General features: G+C 44.2%; 1 protein-coding gene across 4 annotated transcripts in view; it reads left to right on the top strand.

Annotated features, from left to right (window-relative positions):
* Nucleotides 1-4,617, top strand: part of LAMA3 (laminin subunit alpha 3) — a 262,162-nt gene extending 257,545 nt beyond the window's left edge. For all 4 annotated transcript variants that reach the window (XM_032293185.1, XM_032293183.1, XM_032293184.1 and 1 more), the window contains 3 exons: nt 1,228-1,321; nt 2,555-2,674; nt 4,062-4,617. In XM_032293185.1, the coding sequence (XP_032149076.1) occupies nt 1,228-1,321; nt 2,555-2,674; nt 4,062-4,207 (360 nt within the window). In that variant the 3' untranslated portion in view covers nt 4,208-4,617. The remainder of the gene's footprint in view (nt 1-1,227; nt 1,322-2,554; nt 2,675-4,061) is intronic.
* Nucleotides 4,618-17,048: the final 12,431 nt, after the last annotated feature.

Below are 17,048 nucleotides of genomic sequence, written 5' to 3'. Positions count from 1 at the left end.
ATTTTCTTTCATCCCCATCCTTCCACAGTTTATTAAGTGTGAGGGGAAAAGAACCCCAGAAGAAAATAAAATGTTCTGGGCTGGGCATAGTCACTCACGCCTGTAATCCCAGCACTTTGGGAGGCCGAGGCGGGTGAATCACGAGGTCAGGAGATAGATACCATCACCGCTAACGTGGTGAAACCCCATCTCTACTAAAAAAAAAAAAGATACAAAAAGGTGGCACACACCTGTAGTCCCAGCTACTTGGGGGCTGAGGGAGGAGAATCACTTAAACCCAGGGATGGAGGTTGCAGTGAGCCAAAATCGCATCACCGCACTCCAGCCTGGGTGACAGAGTGAGACTCCTAGAACACTTTTTATTGTAGCCTTTCATTAAGTCTAAGTAGGTATCTGGTAGTTTGCAAGGTGTTTGAGACAATTCTGGGTTTTCAGAGGAGGGACTGGAGAGAGTCTTTACTGAGAGTCTCTGGGAAGGAATTATTCTCAGGAAAACAAATCAAGACCTGATGACCTTCATAATAGCAGTGACATTGTTTAGCTCAAAAATTGCCTGTGAATAGGCTGTCCCATCTGGCTACATGCAAATTAAATGTAAATTATTTATAAATACACTTACTTTAGTCCTCTCATTTCATTCCCCTTGGTTTAACCCTTGGAAGATCCCGGAGGAGACCCTGATTTAGGAAGCAGGAATGTGGGATTCTGCACAAAACAGACTGTGTACCTGGCTCCCAGTGCATGCCCAATGCAAACTCAGTCATTTTGCTTGTTTAATGTCTTGGACGAAAACCACTCTATAAATAATGCTTGAGCGGAACTACGACAACTGGCTGGCCCTTGCAGCAGGCTGTAGGCCTCCACAGTATCTTTGCCTTCCACATCTCACATATCCTTCCACACAGAGCCACTGTCACGCATTAATTAATTCCAATCAGTAACCTTTGAGTTGAACTGATGGGGGCGGTGTTTGGATTAGAAGGAAACAGCTCATTGCGGCTGGGGTCCAACCTGGTTTACAGTTTGCCTGCCTGGAAGGGATGCATTAGAGAGATCTCTGGAAGCCTTGGACCCCATGCGGTCACCTGCTGCAGAAGCAGAGGAGGACCAATATCTAATGTGCTCTTAAGCTGTCAGTGGGGCCAGGTTTGGGAAGGGAAGATGGCAGGGGAAGGTTGGCTCCTCCTGCATTTCTGAACGAAATGGGAAAATGCATGTGTGTTCCAGGTCACGGCCTCTATGGAGACTGGAGCAGGTGGGACCTCGACGTCGGTCACACCAAAGCAGTCTCTGTGTGATGGACAGTGGCACTCCGTGGCAGGTATGATGTTCAGTAGCTGATTGTTCATGCACTAACACAGGCCCCCTTTCCATCTTGACTTGAACATCCCAAAGGCAGCCTCAGCCCCTCCATCCATAGTGCCTGACCAGGGCCAGCCCCCCAGGCTAATGTGTCCATTCTCATCCCCTATGCTTCTGTCACTCATGGTTGCCACCTCCAATTCTCCAGAACTTATTGAATGTTTTATTGTTACTGGTGTTGTTTGTTTGTATTTGGGGCCTAGCACACTAATAAGCTATGCTAGTTATCCAGATAGTATAACATTGTGATTTAGATTTTGGCTCTGAAGTTAGAACAGAGGTCAGATCTTTGTTCCATCCCTTTCCCTGTGTGACCTTGGAAAGTCACTTAACTGTTCTCTATCTTCAATTTCCTCTTCTGTAAAGTGAAGATAAAAATAGAGTATGCCTCTTAAGGTTGTAGAAATTCAATGGGATAATGTGTGACAAGTGCTTAGCCCAGTGTCTAATACATACTCAGTGTTCAGTATCTGTTTTTTGTTAAGCCTCATTGTTGGGTTTTTTCAACAACCATTTAATATTAATGCAGACTATTTAGACAAACCAATGCTTGCTTGCAGCAAGCATTTCCTCTCAAAAAGAATCTGTAATTTTATTAGTTACTTGCAGATATTAGAGATCTATGCACCTGTATTGGCTATAAAATACCTGTTGTAAAAATGTGGTCTTTTCTTGGCTAATTTAAAAGGTAACTACCTTGCAATTAGCTGAGATCGTTAACATGGGAGGAATTTTCTGTCGAGGGTCAAAAGCACTGTCTTTTGCATCAGCTTTCAGAAGTCAGTGTCTTCATAGAAAGTATGAAGACACTTTGGGAGGCCAAGGCAGGAGGATTGCTTGAGATCACATGAAATCAGCATGGCCTCTGGACACAGGAGACCAGAGCTTGAATCCCACCACTTGGTAACCAAGCCATCTTGTCAGGCTCATCAGTGAGACACATTCTCTTGTCTGGGAAATGGGAAACAATCATTTCTTCTTCACAGATTCATTTGAAGGGTTAAATTCATTCATGTACATGGAAGCACTACCTGGTGTTTAGAAGTGAGTTGAATTTATATCTAAGCTGACCAAATTCCTGCAAACAGCACTCCCACAGGACCAGTAGGAAGGAGTTAGAACAAAGTCAATAGTGTAGACATTAGGCCCGGCTCCCCTCCGATGACACACCTAACCAGCCTCCGTTCCCCAGTCACCATAAAACAACACATCCTGAGCCTGGAACTGGACACAGATAGTAGCTTCACAGCTGGACGGATGCCCTTCCCACCTGCCAGCACTCAAGAACCACTACACCTTGGAGGTGTTCCAGGTAACTCTTGTCCTGACTTCTATAACATGTTGCCCTATGACAGCTCTGAACATTCGCTTCTTAACCCAACAAATGTGATGCTCCAGCCCATGAGTTTGTAGCAGGGCAACTCTTGGCTGGACAGTGGAGATGGTAAGGCCCTTTACACTGGTATGTGGGGAAAGGCAATTGCTAGAAAGGAGCACTTGTCAGGGAAGCCCTGGCCTCATTACTGCCATTTCCCCATGCCCCAAACCTGTAAATTTTCTTTTTTCAGCTAGAGTCTGACTCTGTCACCCAGGCTGGAGTGCAGTGGCGTGATCTCGGCTCACTGCAACCTCCGCCTCCCAGTTCAAGTGGTTCTCCTGCCTCAGCCTCCCAAGTAGCCAGGACTACAGGCACACGCCACCATGCCCAGCTAATTTTTGTATTTTTAGTAGATATGGAGTTTCACCATGTTGGCTAGGCTAGTCTCAAACTTCTGACCTCAGGCGATCCACCCACCTCGGTCTCCCAGAGTGCTGGGATTACAGGCATAAGCCACCATGCCCAATCCCAAGCCTGTAATTTATAAGCCGCTCTTAAGAGGTTGCATTAACCTAGAAGCCTGATACCAGCAAAGGGTCAGGAACGGGGCTAAAAAGCTGGTCTCTGTCCTCTCCAGGCATTTAGTTTTACTGGTGAGTTATTAAACTTTTGTGGGCCAGACTAGGAGAATCAGGCAGGCTGAAATGGAGTCAAGCTCAAGACTGGAATGTTGCCCAGGAAGAGCCTTTTCATTCTTCATTGTTTTCTGTCCCTCCAAATACACTGTAGCCTGGTTGTTAATTTTATAGGTCTTTCATTACCCATAAAAAGCACCAGTTTAGAGGTATTGATTTGGGCTGTGGATTCTCCTCTGAAGAACTTGAAGAGTAGCCTCATTGCTGATTTATCACAGCAGGTGGAATGTCAGACGCCTGCCCGAAGTGGAGAGGGCTGGGTGGGCTGAGATACAGGGTCACTTTAGCTTTCTCCACTAAGACTATCTTTTGCCTGGCATGGTGGCTCACACCTGTAATCCCAGAGCTTTGGGAGGCTGAGGCAGGAGGTTCACTTGAGGCCAGGAGTTCAAGACCAGCCTGGGCAACATAGCGAGACCCCCTCATCTCTACAAAAACATTAAACATTAGCCCAGGGTGGTGGCCCATGCCTCTAGTCCTGGCTACTTGGCAGACTGAGGTGGGAGGATTGAGTGAATCCAGGAATCCCAGGTTTACAGAGAGCTGTGATCGCAATGCTGTGCTCCAGCCTGGGTAACAGAGCAAGACCCTGTCTAAAAAAAAAAAAAGACTATCTTTAAAATCCAAGGAATATTCCCTGGACAATATGAATTATTCACTGAATGCCTCTCTACTTTCTCTTTCAGCCAATTTGACGACACTGAGGCTCCCTGTGTGGAAATCATTCTTTGGCTGTCTGAGGAATATTCATGTCAACCACATCCCTGTCCCCGTCACTGAAGCCCTGGAAGTCCAGGGGCCTGTCAGCCTGAATGGTTGTCCTGACCAGTAACCCAAACCTATTTCACAGCTAGGAAATTCATCTTCAAAAGCCCTGATTACCAAATGCACCTCCCTCCCCAGCTCGAGATCGTTCTTCACTCAAGACACCAACAAGACAGGTTTAATAGCAAATCTAATTTTGAATTCTGACCAAGGATACCCATCACTTTGACATTCAGTGCTACATGTGTATTTTATATCAAAATCCCTTTTCTTGAAGATAAAAAATTGTTATTCAAATATGCACAGAATGTTTTTGGTAATATTAATTTCCACTAAAAATCAAATGTCTTTTAAGAAATATTCTTTCTACTTGTTAAAAAAATTAAATATATTTTAAAGCACTTTAATAATATGAAACTTTCATATCTGTTAAAGGGTTATAATTTATGGATTAAAACATGCAGTGTAGTCTTTAAATTATGATGTTTTATTAGCATAAAACCAATGGTCTGATGGCCATTGTTAATCCTTCAGCACCTGATGTGTTACCTGCAGCATAGCCTTCTCCATATAATCACTGAGCATATACTGATAAGGTTTTTGTGTGTTCTCAGTATTGCAACTACAGTGAGGAATAAGAAATAATTCCTGCCCTCAAGGAATATGCAATCCAATTGGGGAGACACATAATATTCATAAAATAGTAACTTACAAACAAACTGAACTAATGAACCCATTAATTAATGAAGCCCATTGGCTTCCCAATCCTAGCCTTCCCCAGCCTGCCACCAACCAAGTCTAGATTATGATGATCAGTACCTTGAGGGCACAAACACCTAGTAGGGAAGCTGAGATGGATGTAATACACCATTACCGAAGCTTCGTGAGGCAAGCTAACCAAAGTCAATGGGATGGAGGACTCACTTCTAGTTTTATCTACAAAATAATGAACAATGTACTGAACCAATATTATCAGCCAGCACCACTTTCCCTAACAGAGAAGCCTATGCAAGCATTTCCATATCCTCCACAGCGTTTGTTCATCAGAAGAAAAATAACAAATAAGTCTAAAAAATAGGATATAGTAATTCTATGTGGTATCATTATAGCTACACACCCTCTTCCACCTCTGAAACTGAGTCACATCCCTTTCAACCCAGCATTCTCTTCTGACATCCACACTGCAGTCTTGTGGATGTGCTTTCTAATCATATCTACACAGAAATGGAATGTTCTCCTGGAGAGGTAGCGAGGTCCCCATCATAGGAGTATTCAACAGAGGCTGAGTGGTGATCCTTAGGGATGCCATATTGGGTTGGAGGTTGACTACATGACTCTAAGCTATGTGATTTCTTAAAATATTGATTTTAAAAAGAAAAATCCACCAGGCGATGACCAGCCAGGAACTGAGTCTGCAGGACAAGCATCCATTTTCATACCTGCCTTTGGCAGGTCTGCACTAAACTGATGGTTCTCTCTTCTGGGTCCCCGGTGTTAACCCAGCTGAATCTAAGAAGCTGTTCATTGGTGCTGATTATTTGATAGCACTTCCTAGATTCAAAAGAAAGGGGCAGTTACCAGGTGTGGTGGCTCACACCTATAATCCCAGCACTTTGGGAGGACAAGGCAGGGGGATTGCTTGAGGCCAGGAGTTTGAGACCAGCCTGGGCAACATAGCAAGGCCCTGTCTCTATAAAACAATAAAAAAAAAATTAGCTGGGCATGATGGCACATGCCTGTTGTCTCAGATACTCTGGAGGCTGAGGTGGGAGGATCACTTGAGCCCAGGAGGTTGAGACTGCAGTGAACTAGGATCACATCCCTGTACTCCAGCCTGTGTCTAAAAAAGAAAAAGAAAAACTAAAGGAAAGGGCTAGTGTATCCCTCACTGACTAATACCAGTGGTTTTCCCCTCATTTCATAAAAGCTTGAAGAACAGCCACCTATCTGCCCTTGCTGAATGCAGTTCCACAGAACTGTATTCTTGCTGAGAGAGTCACAGATGAAATTACAGCTGAGGCAAAAGAACATCCTCAGTGTGGCTATTCTCAGATTGTAAATGTGTGTTTCCTGAAAAGAATGTCTAGAGCTCAACCGAACCATCATGGGAATTATTTGTAAACTATCAAATGCCATGCAAACATTGTCACTGGTATCCTCTTCCTGGCTCATAGGTATACACAAATTGGGCCAACCTTGTGGGGAGAGGCTCAGTAGGGACAGCAGGATCACTGGTGGATGATACTGACTAGCTCACTACGGGTCCACCATTGTTCCATGTTTGCTCAGTGGATTGAGGCCTGGAAACAGCACATCTTCCTGGGCAGCAGACACTCCACAGCACCAAGTAGCAAAGCAGTCGAGGGTCTTTACGGGCCTGCTTCCTTCCGCATCCCTTAAGCTGCTGGCTGACCTCACTCTTCCATACAGACAGTTACTGAGGTTTTGCCATACTCACAATATCCTCATGCCAAGAGGACAACACCCCTGGATAGAACTTGCTGGCCTTCCCTTCTCCGAGGTCCACAGAGAGCTTGAACTCAGCCCCTTTCTCCACTCTCCCCGACCCCCAGAAATGCTGCATGGAAAACACCCCCCCAACACACACCTCGGCTTCTGCCAGCCACTCCAACTCTTCTCTTCCAGTTCCCCAGTTTTCTTTTTACTAATTTCAACTTGGGCAAGTCAGTGCTAGCCCCCGAAAGGCTTCATTCTTCCTTTGGAATGAGGACTTAAAGCCAATATATGGGTAGAACAATTTTTTAAATAACTTTTTTTAATCGAATATAAGTGGTATGTGTGTTTGTTATGGAAATATTGGAATATGTGGAGAGGCATAAAAGTCACCTAGAATCTCACCACTCCGAAATCTGTTTGTACGTAGTTATATGTTCATTAGCATTTTTAAATTCACATGTATTTTCTTACAAAATAATGGTAATATCATATGTATTGTTTTTATATGGTTTTAAACACTCTTTTGTGTTTCCCAGATCTTTAGAACATTTTATTCCATCAGACAAATTTATCATAATGTATTTAACCTCTCTCCAGTTATTCCATAAGTGGATTTTTCCGCTTTTTTGTAGTTGTTGTTGCAATTACAAGCAACACTAAAATGAAGCTATCCTGGGATATAAATTTATTTATTTTCTTAAGGTAAATTCTTAGAACTAACACTATCAGGTCAAAGGATATAAACATTTTAACAATTGTTGTTAGCTATTACCAAATTGTCCCCCAAAAGTTTATATCTGTATCTGTTTACACTCAGAATCATTTTAAGCTGACCTTAGTCCCTAATACCACTGAATAGGAACCCACTAAAGCCTGCTGATGATCTTCAAGATGGGCAGCAGACATTTATGTTTATGCAAACCAGCGTTTAGAGGTCCGCCCTGATCCAGGCCCATCTGAGCCAAAATCCCATCACCTGGAACAGGTGGTCAGCTGGTGGGTGTTTAGCTGTGAGGGGCGATCCTGTAAAATACCTTAGGAGAAGGGGCAGCTTGATGATCAGTCCTGAGGAACTGGAGCTGGGCCACAGACGCAGCCAGGTTTGCAGAATGCGTCACGCTCAAGAACGCCAAACTAGTGCCAAGCCCCGGCCATGCTCCCAGAAAGGGTTGGAATAATGTGCCGAGCTCTCTTCGCAGCACTGGGCCACAGTGATCAGTCCAGCCAGCCGACTTCACCCTCCTTCACCTTGGAAGTTTACTTTCATTGTAAGTGAAACTTTCATGAGGATTCTCTCAGGCAGGATTTCCAGGATTAATTGGGAAAAGCTCGAGACCCCATCCCTCCCACCACCCGGCCCAACAGAGAAATCCAATGCAAAACTTTTGTTTTTAAAAATGTGGGTGATATAATAGCAGCGGTAGAAAGGGACAGATTTGTTTCCAGTTTCTTCTTTTGCCAAACAATATAGCTTAATTCTTCAGCATAGAAATTTCAGCACAATGTCTGCCTGCCTGAGAATAGAAAGCAGAGATGAAATCGGGATATCCTTGTTAATCATCCTCTCGGCAAAGAACATAATTCTCCCAAAGTAGAGGGGTGGCGGCCTGAGAGGATGAATACTATTGACTGGAAATGTCTTTTCTCCCTCGCTCATAAAGACTTCTATGACCCCAGAATATAAAGTGTACCTTTCCATTGCCAGAAGGTTTCTTTCCTCATAAATTTTGAATGTGTGGTTTACTTTACATTGAGCCCTTGATAAAATGAGAATTGGGAGTTTCAGAGGGTAGAGGACTGGAACTTTCTGCCACACCTGAGTCCATGTGAATGCACGCAGGTCACACAGCAGCACACACTTACTGATTGAATCATCACTTGCTCAAAAGCCTTTTGCATATTAATCGCTAACTTTAATCATTTCATACTCAGGGAGCATGCATTTCTAAACAGTTATCATAGAGCTGTATGTCGGAGCTGCAGCTTGGCATGCTGTCCATTCAAAAGGCAAATCTTGGAAGGTGTTTACTATTCCTGCAGGAAATATGCTTCCTTGGAAGCATCCTTGGAAATAAAGTTTATATTCCAGAAAACAAGTGATTGAGCACAGCTGGCATTCACCTGCAGTGCTGTCAGGGGAGAATAAAATCCCAAACATCCACAATTTCCCCAGAAGTGCAATGTCCTTAGTGCGGGAGGAAGGGTCCATAAAATTCAGAGGCTGAAATGCATCCTAGGACATCAGGGGCACTTCCTGAGCCAAAGACCAGCTGCTACTGTGACAGCTTCTGGCCAGCCCAGCTCCCAGGGGGGTTGTCTCTTGTTCCTTAGTTCCCTATAATCCATCTCTTCCCACTTTCCCAGAATGAAAGGAAAGCCCCACCTCCACACCCCACTTTAGAGAAGAGCTATTGCTCTTGGAAGTCTCTGGAATCTGAGCCACCCCTTGTTACTTTGAGCCTGTAATCTCAGCAGCGGTTTAAGCATGCAAGCTTTCTGTCAGGGTGTTTAAAATATCCTAGAAGTCCGAGGGCAGAAATTACCTCCCTTACTTCATAAGGCTTCTTTGAGAGTTAAACGAAATGGCAGATGTGAAAATGTTAGGAGAACATCACTGTTAATGTTACTGTTAGCTGGGCATGCTGGCTCACACCTGCAATCCCAGTACTCCGGAAGCCTGAGGTGAGAGGACTGACTGAGGCCAGGAGTTCAAGACCAGCCTGGGCCGCATAGCAAGACTCCATCTCTGCCAAAAGAAATAAGACAATTAGCTGGAAATTATCTTATTGCCACTCACCTGTAGTCCCAGCTACTCAGGAAGCTGAGGTGAAAGGATCTCTGGAGCCCATGAGTTCAACGCTGCAGTAAGCTATGATTACACCACTGCACTCCAGCCTGGGCAACAGGGAAAGACCCCGTATGTATTACTATAAATGTGAATCTATATAGTAATATATATTACTATAAACTATATTATTCAAGTTTTGATATTTCCACTCCATTTTTAGTGTTGTTTATAGTATTTTATTACAATAATATATACTACTATATATATTTGATATAAAATATATGTATATAACTACTATAAACAACACTGTAAAAACAGAGTGAAAGTATTAAAAGTTGACTATTTCCTTGCAGCTTTATTCCTAGGCATGTTTGGATATTTAAATATTATCAAAAAGGCAAAGACCTAATAAAGAAGTTTCCTATACTACACGTGACATATGTTTGCCACTTTTCCTGATTTGCCTTTCTGAGGAAACAATGGAGAAAAGAAATGTCCCCCTGTTTTATAGCATTGCGGTGTACATAAGATATATTTCAAATTCAGGAGAAACCTCTGCAACTGGGTGTGGTGGCTCATCCTGTAATCCCAGCTCTAGAAAGCCAAGGCAGGAGGATCTCCTAAAGTTAGGAATTTCAGAGCAGCCTGGGCAACGTAGCAAGACCCCGTCTCTACAAGAGAAAATAAATTAGCCAGGTGTGGCGGTGCATGCCTGTAGTCCTAGCTACTCAGGAAGCTGAGGTGGGAGAATTGCTTGAGCCCAGGAGTTTGAGTCTGCAGTGAGCTATGACTGCACCACTGCACTCCAGCCTCAGTGACGAGCAAGACTTTGGCTCTAAGAGGGGGAAGGAAAAAAAAGGAGAATAAGAATCTCTGTAGTAGATGCTGCCAGCAGCCCCTTTGCCCTGACCACTTGAGGCCATGCCACCCTGCCTTCCAAGTGTCAGCGCCAGCATTTCTTTGGCTGCTGAAGCCAGCGTTGTTCACCTGTGCAGCACAGCTGTGCAGAGGATTAATGTCCCAAGTGCAATTCTTCAGCAATGGCTCACAGGAGTCTGGGTCTAGCTCCCACAACCCCTTGGAACCTGCATTCTCCCCCATATCCCAGAGTTTCTCCAGCAGGATTACACACCAGTCACCCGCAGCAGGAGCTGGTTTGGGATCATTCCTTCCTCCACTGCCTTATCTTCCCTGTCTTCCTCTCCCATCCCTTCCTGTTACTGGTCTTTCCTTCCCCTCCCACATAAACTCCCTGCACTCAAATCCCTGCTCAGAGTCTGCTCCAAGGGAACCTGAGCTTAGACATCCTCCAAAGGATGGAAGAAAATCTCATCCTAGATTTCGACAATATTATATTTGTAATATGACTAGTTCTTTCTTTTCACAAAAACAAGGAGTATTGCCTACTATGCCCATTGTGTCAACCAATGTCAAGAAATTCTTTGCTCCATGAGTATGCGTTTTGACTGATTCATTAATAATCATGTTGTGATGTGAATTTTGACTTGATTACCAACGGGGAATGTCTTCTGAGTAAAAATGTTCATCGGTGCTAATGATATTTTATATTTAAATAGCGCTTTACAGTTTATAAATACATTCAGCATATATTTTCAATCAATGCATGAGAATGAAAGGGAAGAGGAATTATCCTCTAAATTCTAAGGTAGCATCACGCCACCTATGTGTCAAAGTAAATAAAGGAATCGAGTGTCCTATTGCCTGCATCTTCACTGCCTGGTAAAGCTTTGTGGCCAAGTGAAGGTTGCCATATCTCTTTCTAACCATGAAGGGGAAAGAGGAATGGGAGGCCTCTGGGAACACGCAGCTATTCACTTCTGGCAACTTTAGCTTCCATTTTTGGGAATTAGCCTCCTCCTTTTCTTAATTTTCCAGCCCATACTCCTCTTCGGCTTTTTTAGCTTGGAGGAGGCAGGCTGAAATTATCTCATTTTACCTTTTCGATCCAAGGTAATAATGTGTCCCCTTGAAGCTGAGTAACTGGCTAACCATTTAAAAAATTAAAGATGGCTCATTACCCTGCATCTTTTACCCAAATTAATTCCAGATGAATTGAAGATTCAAGTAAAATAAACCATCAAGTGCTGGAAGAACACATGAGGAAAATTATTTATATACTTTAGGTTGAGGAGTGGTTTTCTAAACATGGCACCAAATAAGGAAATTATGAAGAAAAAAACTAGTAAATATGATCACATAAGAATATTAAATTTCTAGATGGCAAGAAATGCAATGAAATTAAAATAGAGCACTGAGAAAATATTTTAACATATAACAGAGAAAGCATAATATTCTTACAGATTAAGAGTTCTTTCAGATTAATTATAAAAATATATAAACACCGCAATAATAAAATGGCAAAGGACAGGATAATTTACAAAAGAAGAAATACAACTTTCCCCTAAGCATATGATACCTATCTTCAATCTAATTAGAAATCAAATAAATGTAAAATATTAAATATATTGTTTTTGTATATAAAATTGACAAAGGTTGTTTAATAAATACATAAGTAAATAATAGGATAGTATGTTGGTATCCCTTTGGGGGAGGAAAGTGGCAATTTGGGAATAGATATAAAAATTTTAAAATGTGCATTCTATCCTGCACAGATACCCTGGAATTTAAATTAAAAGTTGAAAGGAAAAAAAAGTCAGAGGAAAAAAATAAAATGTGCATTCTACTTCTAGGAATTTGTCCTAATTAATTAAGAAAGATATGGGACAGGTGTGGTGGCTCACTCCGGTAATCCCAGCACTTTGGGAAGCCGACGTGGGAGGATCACCTGAGGTCAGGAGTTCAAGACCAGCCTGGCCAACATGGCAAAACCCCATCCCTACTAAAAATACAAAAATTAGTCAAATGTGGTGGCACACACCTGTTATCCCAGCTACTCGGCAGGCTGAGGCAGGGAGAATTGCTTGAACCCAGGAAGCAGAGGTTGCAGTGAGCCAAGATCATGCCACTGCACTCTAGCAAGAGAGCAAGACTCTGTCTCAAAAAAATATATATATAAGTAACAATGCAACCATAAGGGTGTTCATATATTATTGTTTGCTTGTTTGCTATATGTATTATATATTATGTGACATATACATGTAATGTTTTAAGTTGGAAATAAAATGTGCCCCAAGACCAGGTGCAGTGGCTCCCACTTGTAATCTCAGCTACTTGGGAGGTTGAGGCAGGAGGATCACTCGAGCCCAGGAGTTCGAGGCTGCAGCGAGCCATGGTTTCACCGCTTGTACTCCAGCCTAAGCAACAGGGCAAAACTCTGTCTCTTAAAAAAACAACAAAAAAAGTTTCCTCAAGTCAGGTTAGGTGTAAGAAACACAAAGCCTAGTGGCCTGGGTCCCTCTGAGAGAAGCACTGACCAGGATAATAAGTCTGGTGCTTTAATGGTTCATTGTGTTCAGATGTCCTTAAAAACAGAGGCTATCATCTCCCTTCTTTACCTCAGCTTCCATTTCTTGACCCCAACTTGGGTAAGTGAATCCTGCTTTAACCTCCAATACATATTCCATTCCTGGTGGCTGAGGGTCATATGGTTTCACTTGGTAGGGACACGAGAAACTGCATACTTAAAATCCTGCCTTTTCATCAAGATCTCACTAGGGTCCCTGAGCAATAATGAAGCAATGAGGGGTATATCCAAGGCCACATCATAAACTTCCAGTGACCTGGAGCCTTATGTTCAACCTCTCTGTGAGGGTTAATGACCCCGCTCAACCAGATGCCCTGAAACTTGAGCCACAGTGTTGGAATTCCGTGGCACTGTGAGATAGAAGAGTGCTACCAGGACCACAAAACTCCCCTCCCCCTTCCCCATGTACCATGTGCAAAATGCTAATATTTCATTTGAAGAAATCTCACCCTGGAAAAAATGAGGAGCGCCAGCCAAGAACTCACTCATGATGGGAAGGTTTAGCAAGAATGTTGTTTTGCCTTGATCTCAGATGTTGCTCAACTGCCCCAGTTTCTCCAGTTCAGCTAGCACAGTGTTGCTCTTTCAGCAGGTAAATTGGCAGGTAATTGGCTTTGCTAGCCATAACTCACAGACCTACATCCTAGGAGATAATGAGGTCTCAAAACACATGTGATGCATAAGGATAAAACCTTGCCCTGGGAGAGGAGATTCTGATTCTGCAGGAGGTATGTATGGCGCCCAGAGATCTGCATTTTCTTTTCTTTTTTTTGAGAAGGAGTTATGCTCTGTCTCTCAGGCTGAATGCAGTGGCGTGGAGATCTGCATTTTCAATAAAAACAGCAGGTGATTTTCATAAGCAGGCAAATGTGAGAAATATGGTAGTATAGGAACAAGGACTTGCATTAAATGGGACTTCACATTTCACTCCATTTCAGGTAGAAGTGCCTAGGAAATAATCCTATTACTAGCATCCAGATCTAACAGAGAATCTGCACTTAAGGAGCCAACATAGCCTTTCTAGTAGAATGCCAAGTAGCACGAACCTCCTGCGCTGTTACAGTGGGGGACATCTATTGGTGTTGCGCAGGAAGGGTCAGGGAGGGCATGGTGCTGCCCAATAGCGGAAGCCATTTTTTCACTCTCATCTCAATTAGAAATAACTCTTTCCCTGCAAAGAGAATAGGGAGGCACCTGAGCCAAGACGTGTAATTCAGGAATGAAGAATGTGGGAAGGAGCATTACAGGCAGAGGGAAGGGCACAAGCAAAGGCGCAGAGAGGAAAGAAGGGTGGCTTAGGGGAACTGTAGAGAACCTCGGGTAGTGTGAGCGGGAGACACAAGCGCAAGGGAGCAAGTACGTGTAAGGAGATGATGCTACGGGGCAGGAGCCAGGTCCTTGGGGGAATGTGCTGATCCCTGCAATCTGCTGTGAAGCAAGAAAGAGACAGTTGGTATCTTTGATAAGGGCAATTTCAGCGGAGTGATGGGGCCAGAAGTCAGATTACAATAGACCGAAGGCAGTGCTATGGGAAGTAAGAAAGTGTCAGCAGATCATGTCAATTGCTCTTCCAAGAAACTTAGTTGTAATGAAAAGGAGAAAGAACTTCGAGGACCTGTGACTGTGATGGATTGCTTTGTTTTGTTTTGATTTAAGAAAGCAGAATAGAATGTTTTGTATGCTGGGAAAGACGTTTTACAGGGAGAGGCTAAAAAGGAAGAGCAGAAGGAAGGTACCCTAGTTACTGAAGAGGTGACAGGGCAGGAAATGGATTTGGAGGACTCTTGGAGGGAGTGACTTTGAAGAATGGTAAGGGAGCCCCTCTTCTCCTGAGCTTTGAGGAGGTGACTATAGGTGTAGGGAGATGGCATTGTGTACAGGTGGGGAATTTGGGGGCCTCTTTTTTCTTAGTGAATTAGGAGATAAGGTTGTCTGGGGTAGAAGGCTTGAGAAGAGTGGGCAGTCTCAATGGGCAGTGTGAGGGCCAGTGGCCAGGTACACAGACAGTGGCTACTGAAGGAAACTGAGGGCTTATGATGGGTTATAGTTTTAGATTGGTTTTGAGTGGCACTGACTCACATAATTAATATTTGGTGGGCTGAGGGATACAGAGTAAGGCTTGTGGATTCTATTTCATTTTGTTCTTCTATTTTCATTTTCCAGGTGCCAAAAGCTGAGTTACACACACTCTTCATTTCACAGGCTGGTTTGCTCATCTCGTCCAGGGGCCCTCACCTGCCCTTGCAGCAGAAGCATCTGAGAGTCGTTTTCAATACAGGTGTGTGTACCCCTACCCCAGAGAGCTGATTTCAGGCGGGACCGGGCATTGGTGATTGTTGAAGCAGCCCAGGTGATTCTAATGAACAGCCGGGATTGAGAAGCCCTCCTCTTAGCTGTGTCCAGGGGAGAGTCCTTTCCAGTTCCCTGGCTAGAAACACCTGGAAATGTATAAGAGATGACCACTGAACAACTTCTGGATTTTGTTTTATACACGTATCTTTATGGTAAATGTATATAGCTTTCATTTTTAAGTGTCCTTTTCAACAGAATCTTTTGAATTTTACAAAGTTCTGAGTTAAACGACTCTTCGATATCATTTAAGTTAGATGGGGAGGGCTGTCTGGACACATAATCACTGAGCATGACTGTGAGGAGCGTGGCTAAGCTCAGCAGCATGCCCTTGTGGGGTGGTGGGTGCTTCATCCTGACTGCTGTGTGTGTGCTGCTCATTACACTAGCAGACCCCTCCAGTAAAGAGGGAAGGAAACAGTATCAGAATTAAGCAGACTGTGTACGCGCGCACACACACACACACACACACACACACACACAGCATTCCTAACTGGCAACAAAGAGTGGGCATTCAAGATAAGAGTAGTGGGAGAATGGAAGGAGTTGCCAGGTAGAATAGCAAGTGAGGTGTGTGACCCGGGAGAAAGAGTATTCTCAAATACTCATGTGTCCCAAATGTGTCTTTCACAGTTACATTTAAACCATGGAAGGCAAAGATACACTAAATTGTCTCCTTGCCTAAGAGAAGGGATGCAGTCCAGGGCCTCTGAATAAATCAGCTGATTTTGACCTTGGCAGTCGTCTTCGTGGCTGGTTGCCCAGTACAGGATGTGGTTGAAGCCACTGGGATAATAACACCTCCTGGGGCCTGTCTAATGCATCGTCATTTACACCACTCTCGTGGCTCTTCTCGTCTTTGACCCTCACCAAGGCTAACCCTTACCCCGGCTCAGGGAAGGGGAAGCTGGCCCCAAGCCCTCCTCTAATCCTACCATGTGTTGCTACTTGTTGCAGGCATTATTCACAAGTACTTGCCTGGTTGCTAGAAGCTGTCACATATTAAAAGACTCTGCTTTCACCTAAGGGGCAGGGAAAGCCTGTGAACACAGAGCTTGTGGGTGCTGCCACCAGGGCATTCTCCTTAGAGCTGGTGCAGTCCATGTTGGGTGTGGGAGGAGGCTGGGCTAGGCAACTTGCCGGATTGCTCATTAAGGACACTGCCACTCCACAGCAGTAATAGGAGGCTCCTGCTAGTGTCGTTAAGCCACACCCCATGGGTCCAGCACCACTAAGCCACGCCTACTGGGTCAGCACCATTAAGCAACACCCCAAGGTCCAACACTACTAAGCCACGCCCCACTGGCTCCCTTCTTATTTCACCAGGGAGTCCTGCAGCAAGGAATGGTGCACCCTGGAACCCACCCTGTCTCAAGCCTGTTTGGGGGCTGGTTTCTGCCACAGGAGGTGAGTCTTTGGTGAGGGAGTGAGCAGCAGAGTCATGTTGGTGCTGAAATAACAGGATCAAACCAAGTCAGGATGGCCCATCTGCCATGATGATCTACCCTAAAGGGCATCTGCTCCAGGGTCAGCTGCAGCTGTTCTGTTTTGCTGTTGTTTTGGGTTTCGTTGTTGCCATTTGTCTTTGTTTTGTTTCGAGTTCTCAGGAATCTCACAGGCACCAAAGTGGTCCCTTTGGATTTCATGCCCATCAGTATAAAATAGAGAGGGAGGCCGGGTGCGGTGGCTCACGCCTGCAATCCCAGCACTTTGGGAGGCCGAGGCGAGCCGATCACTTGAGGTTGGGAGTTTGAGACCAGCCTGACCAACATGGAGAAACCCCGTCTCTACTAAAAATACAAAAATTAGCCAGATGTCGTGGCACATGTCTATAATCCCAGCTACTTGGGAGACTGAGGCAGGAGAATT

The sequence above is a fragment of the Sapajus apella genome, unplaced genomic scaffold (assembly GCF_009761245.1).
Source record: "Sapajus apella isolate SASKATOON/1434 unplaced genomic scaffold, GSC_monkey_1.0 scaffold29, whole genome shotgun sequence".
NCBI lineage: Eukaryota > Metazoa > Chordata > Mammalia > Primates > Cebidae > Sapajus > Sapajus apella.
This window is presented reverse-complemented; position numbering and strand designations above follow the sequence as displayed.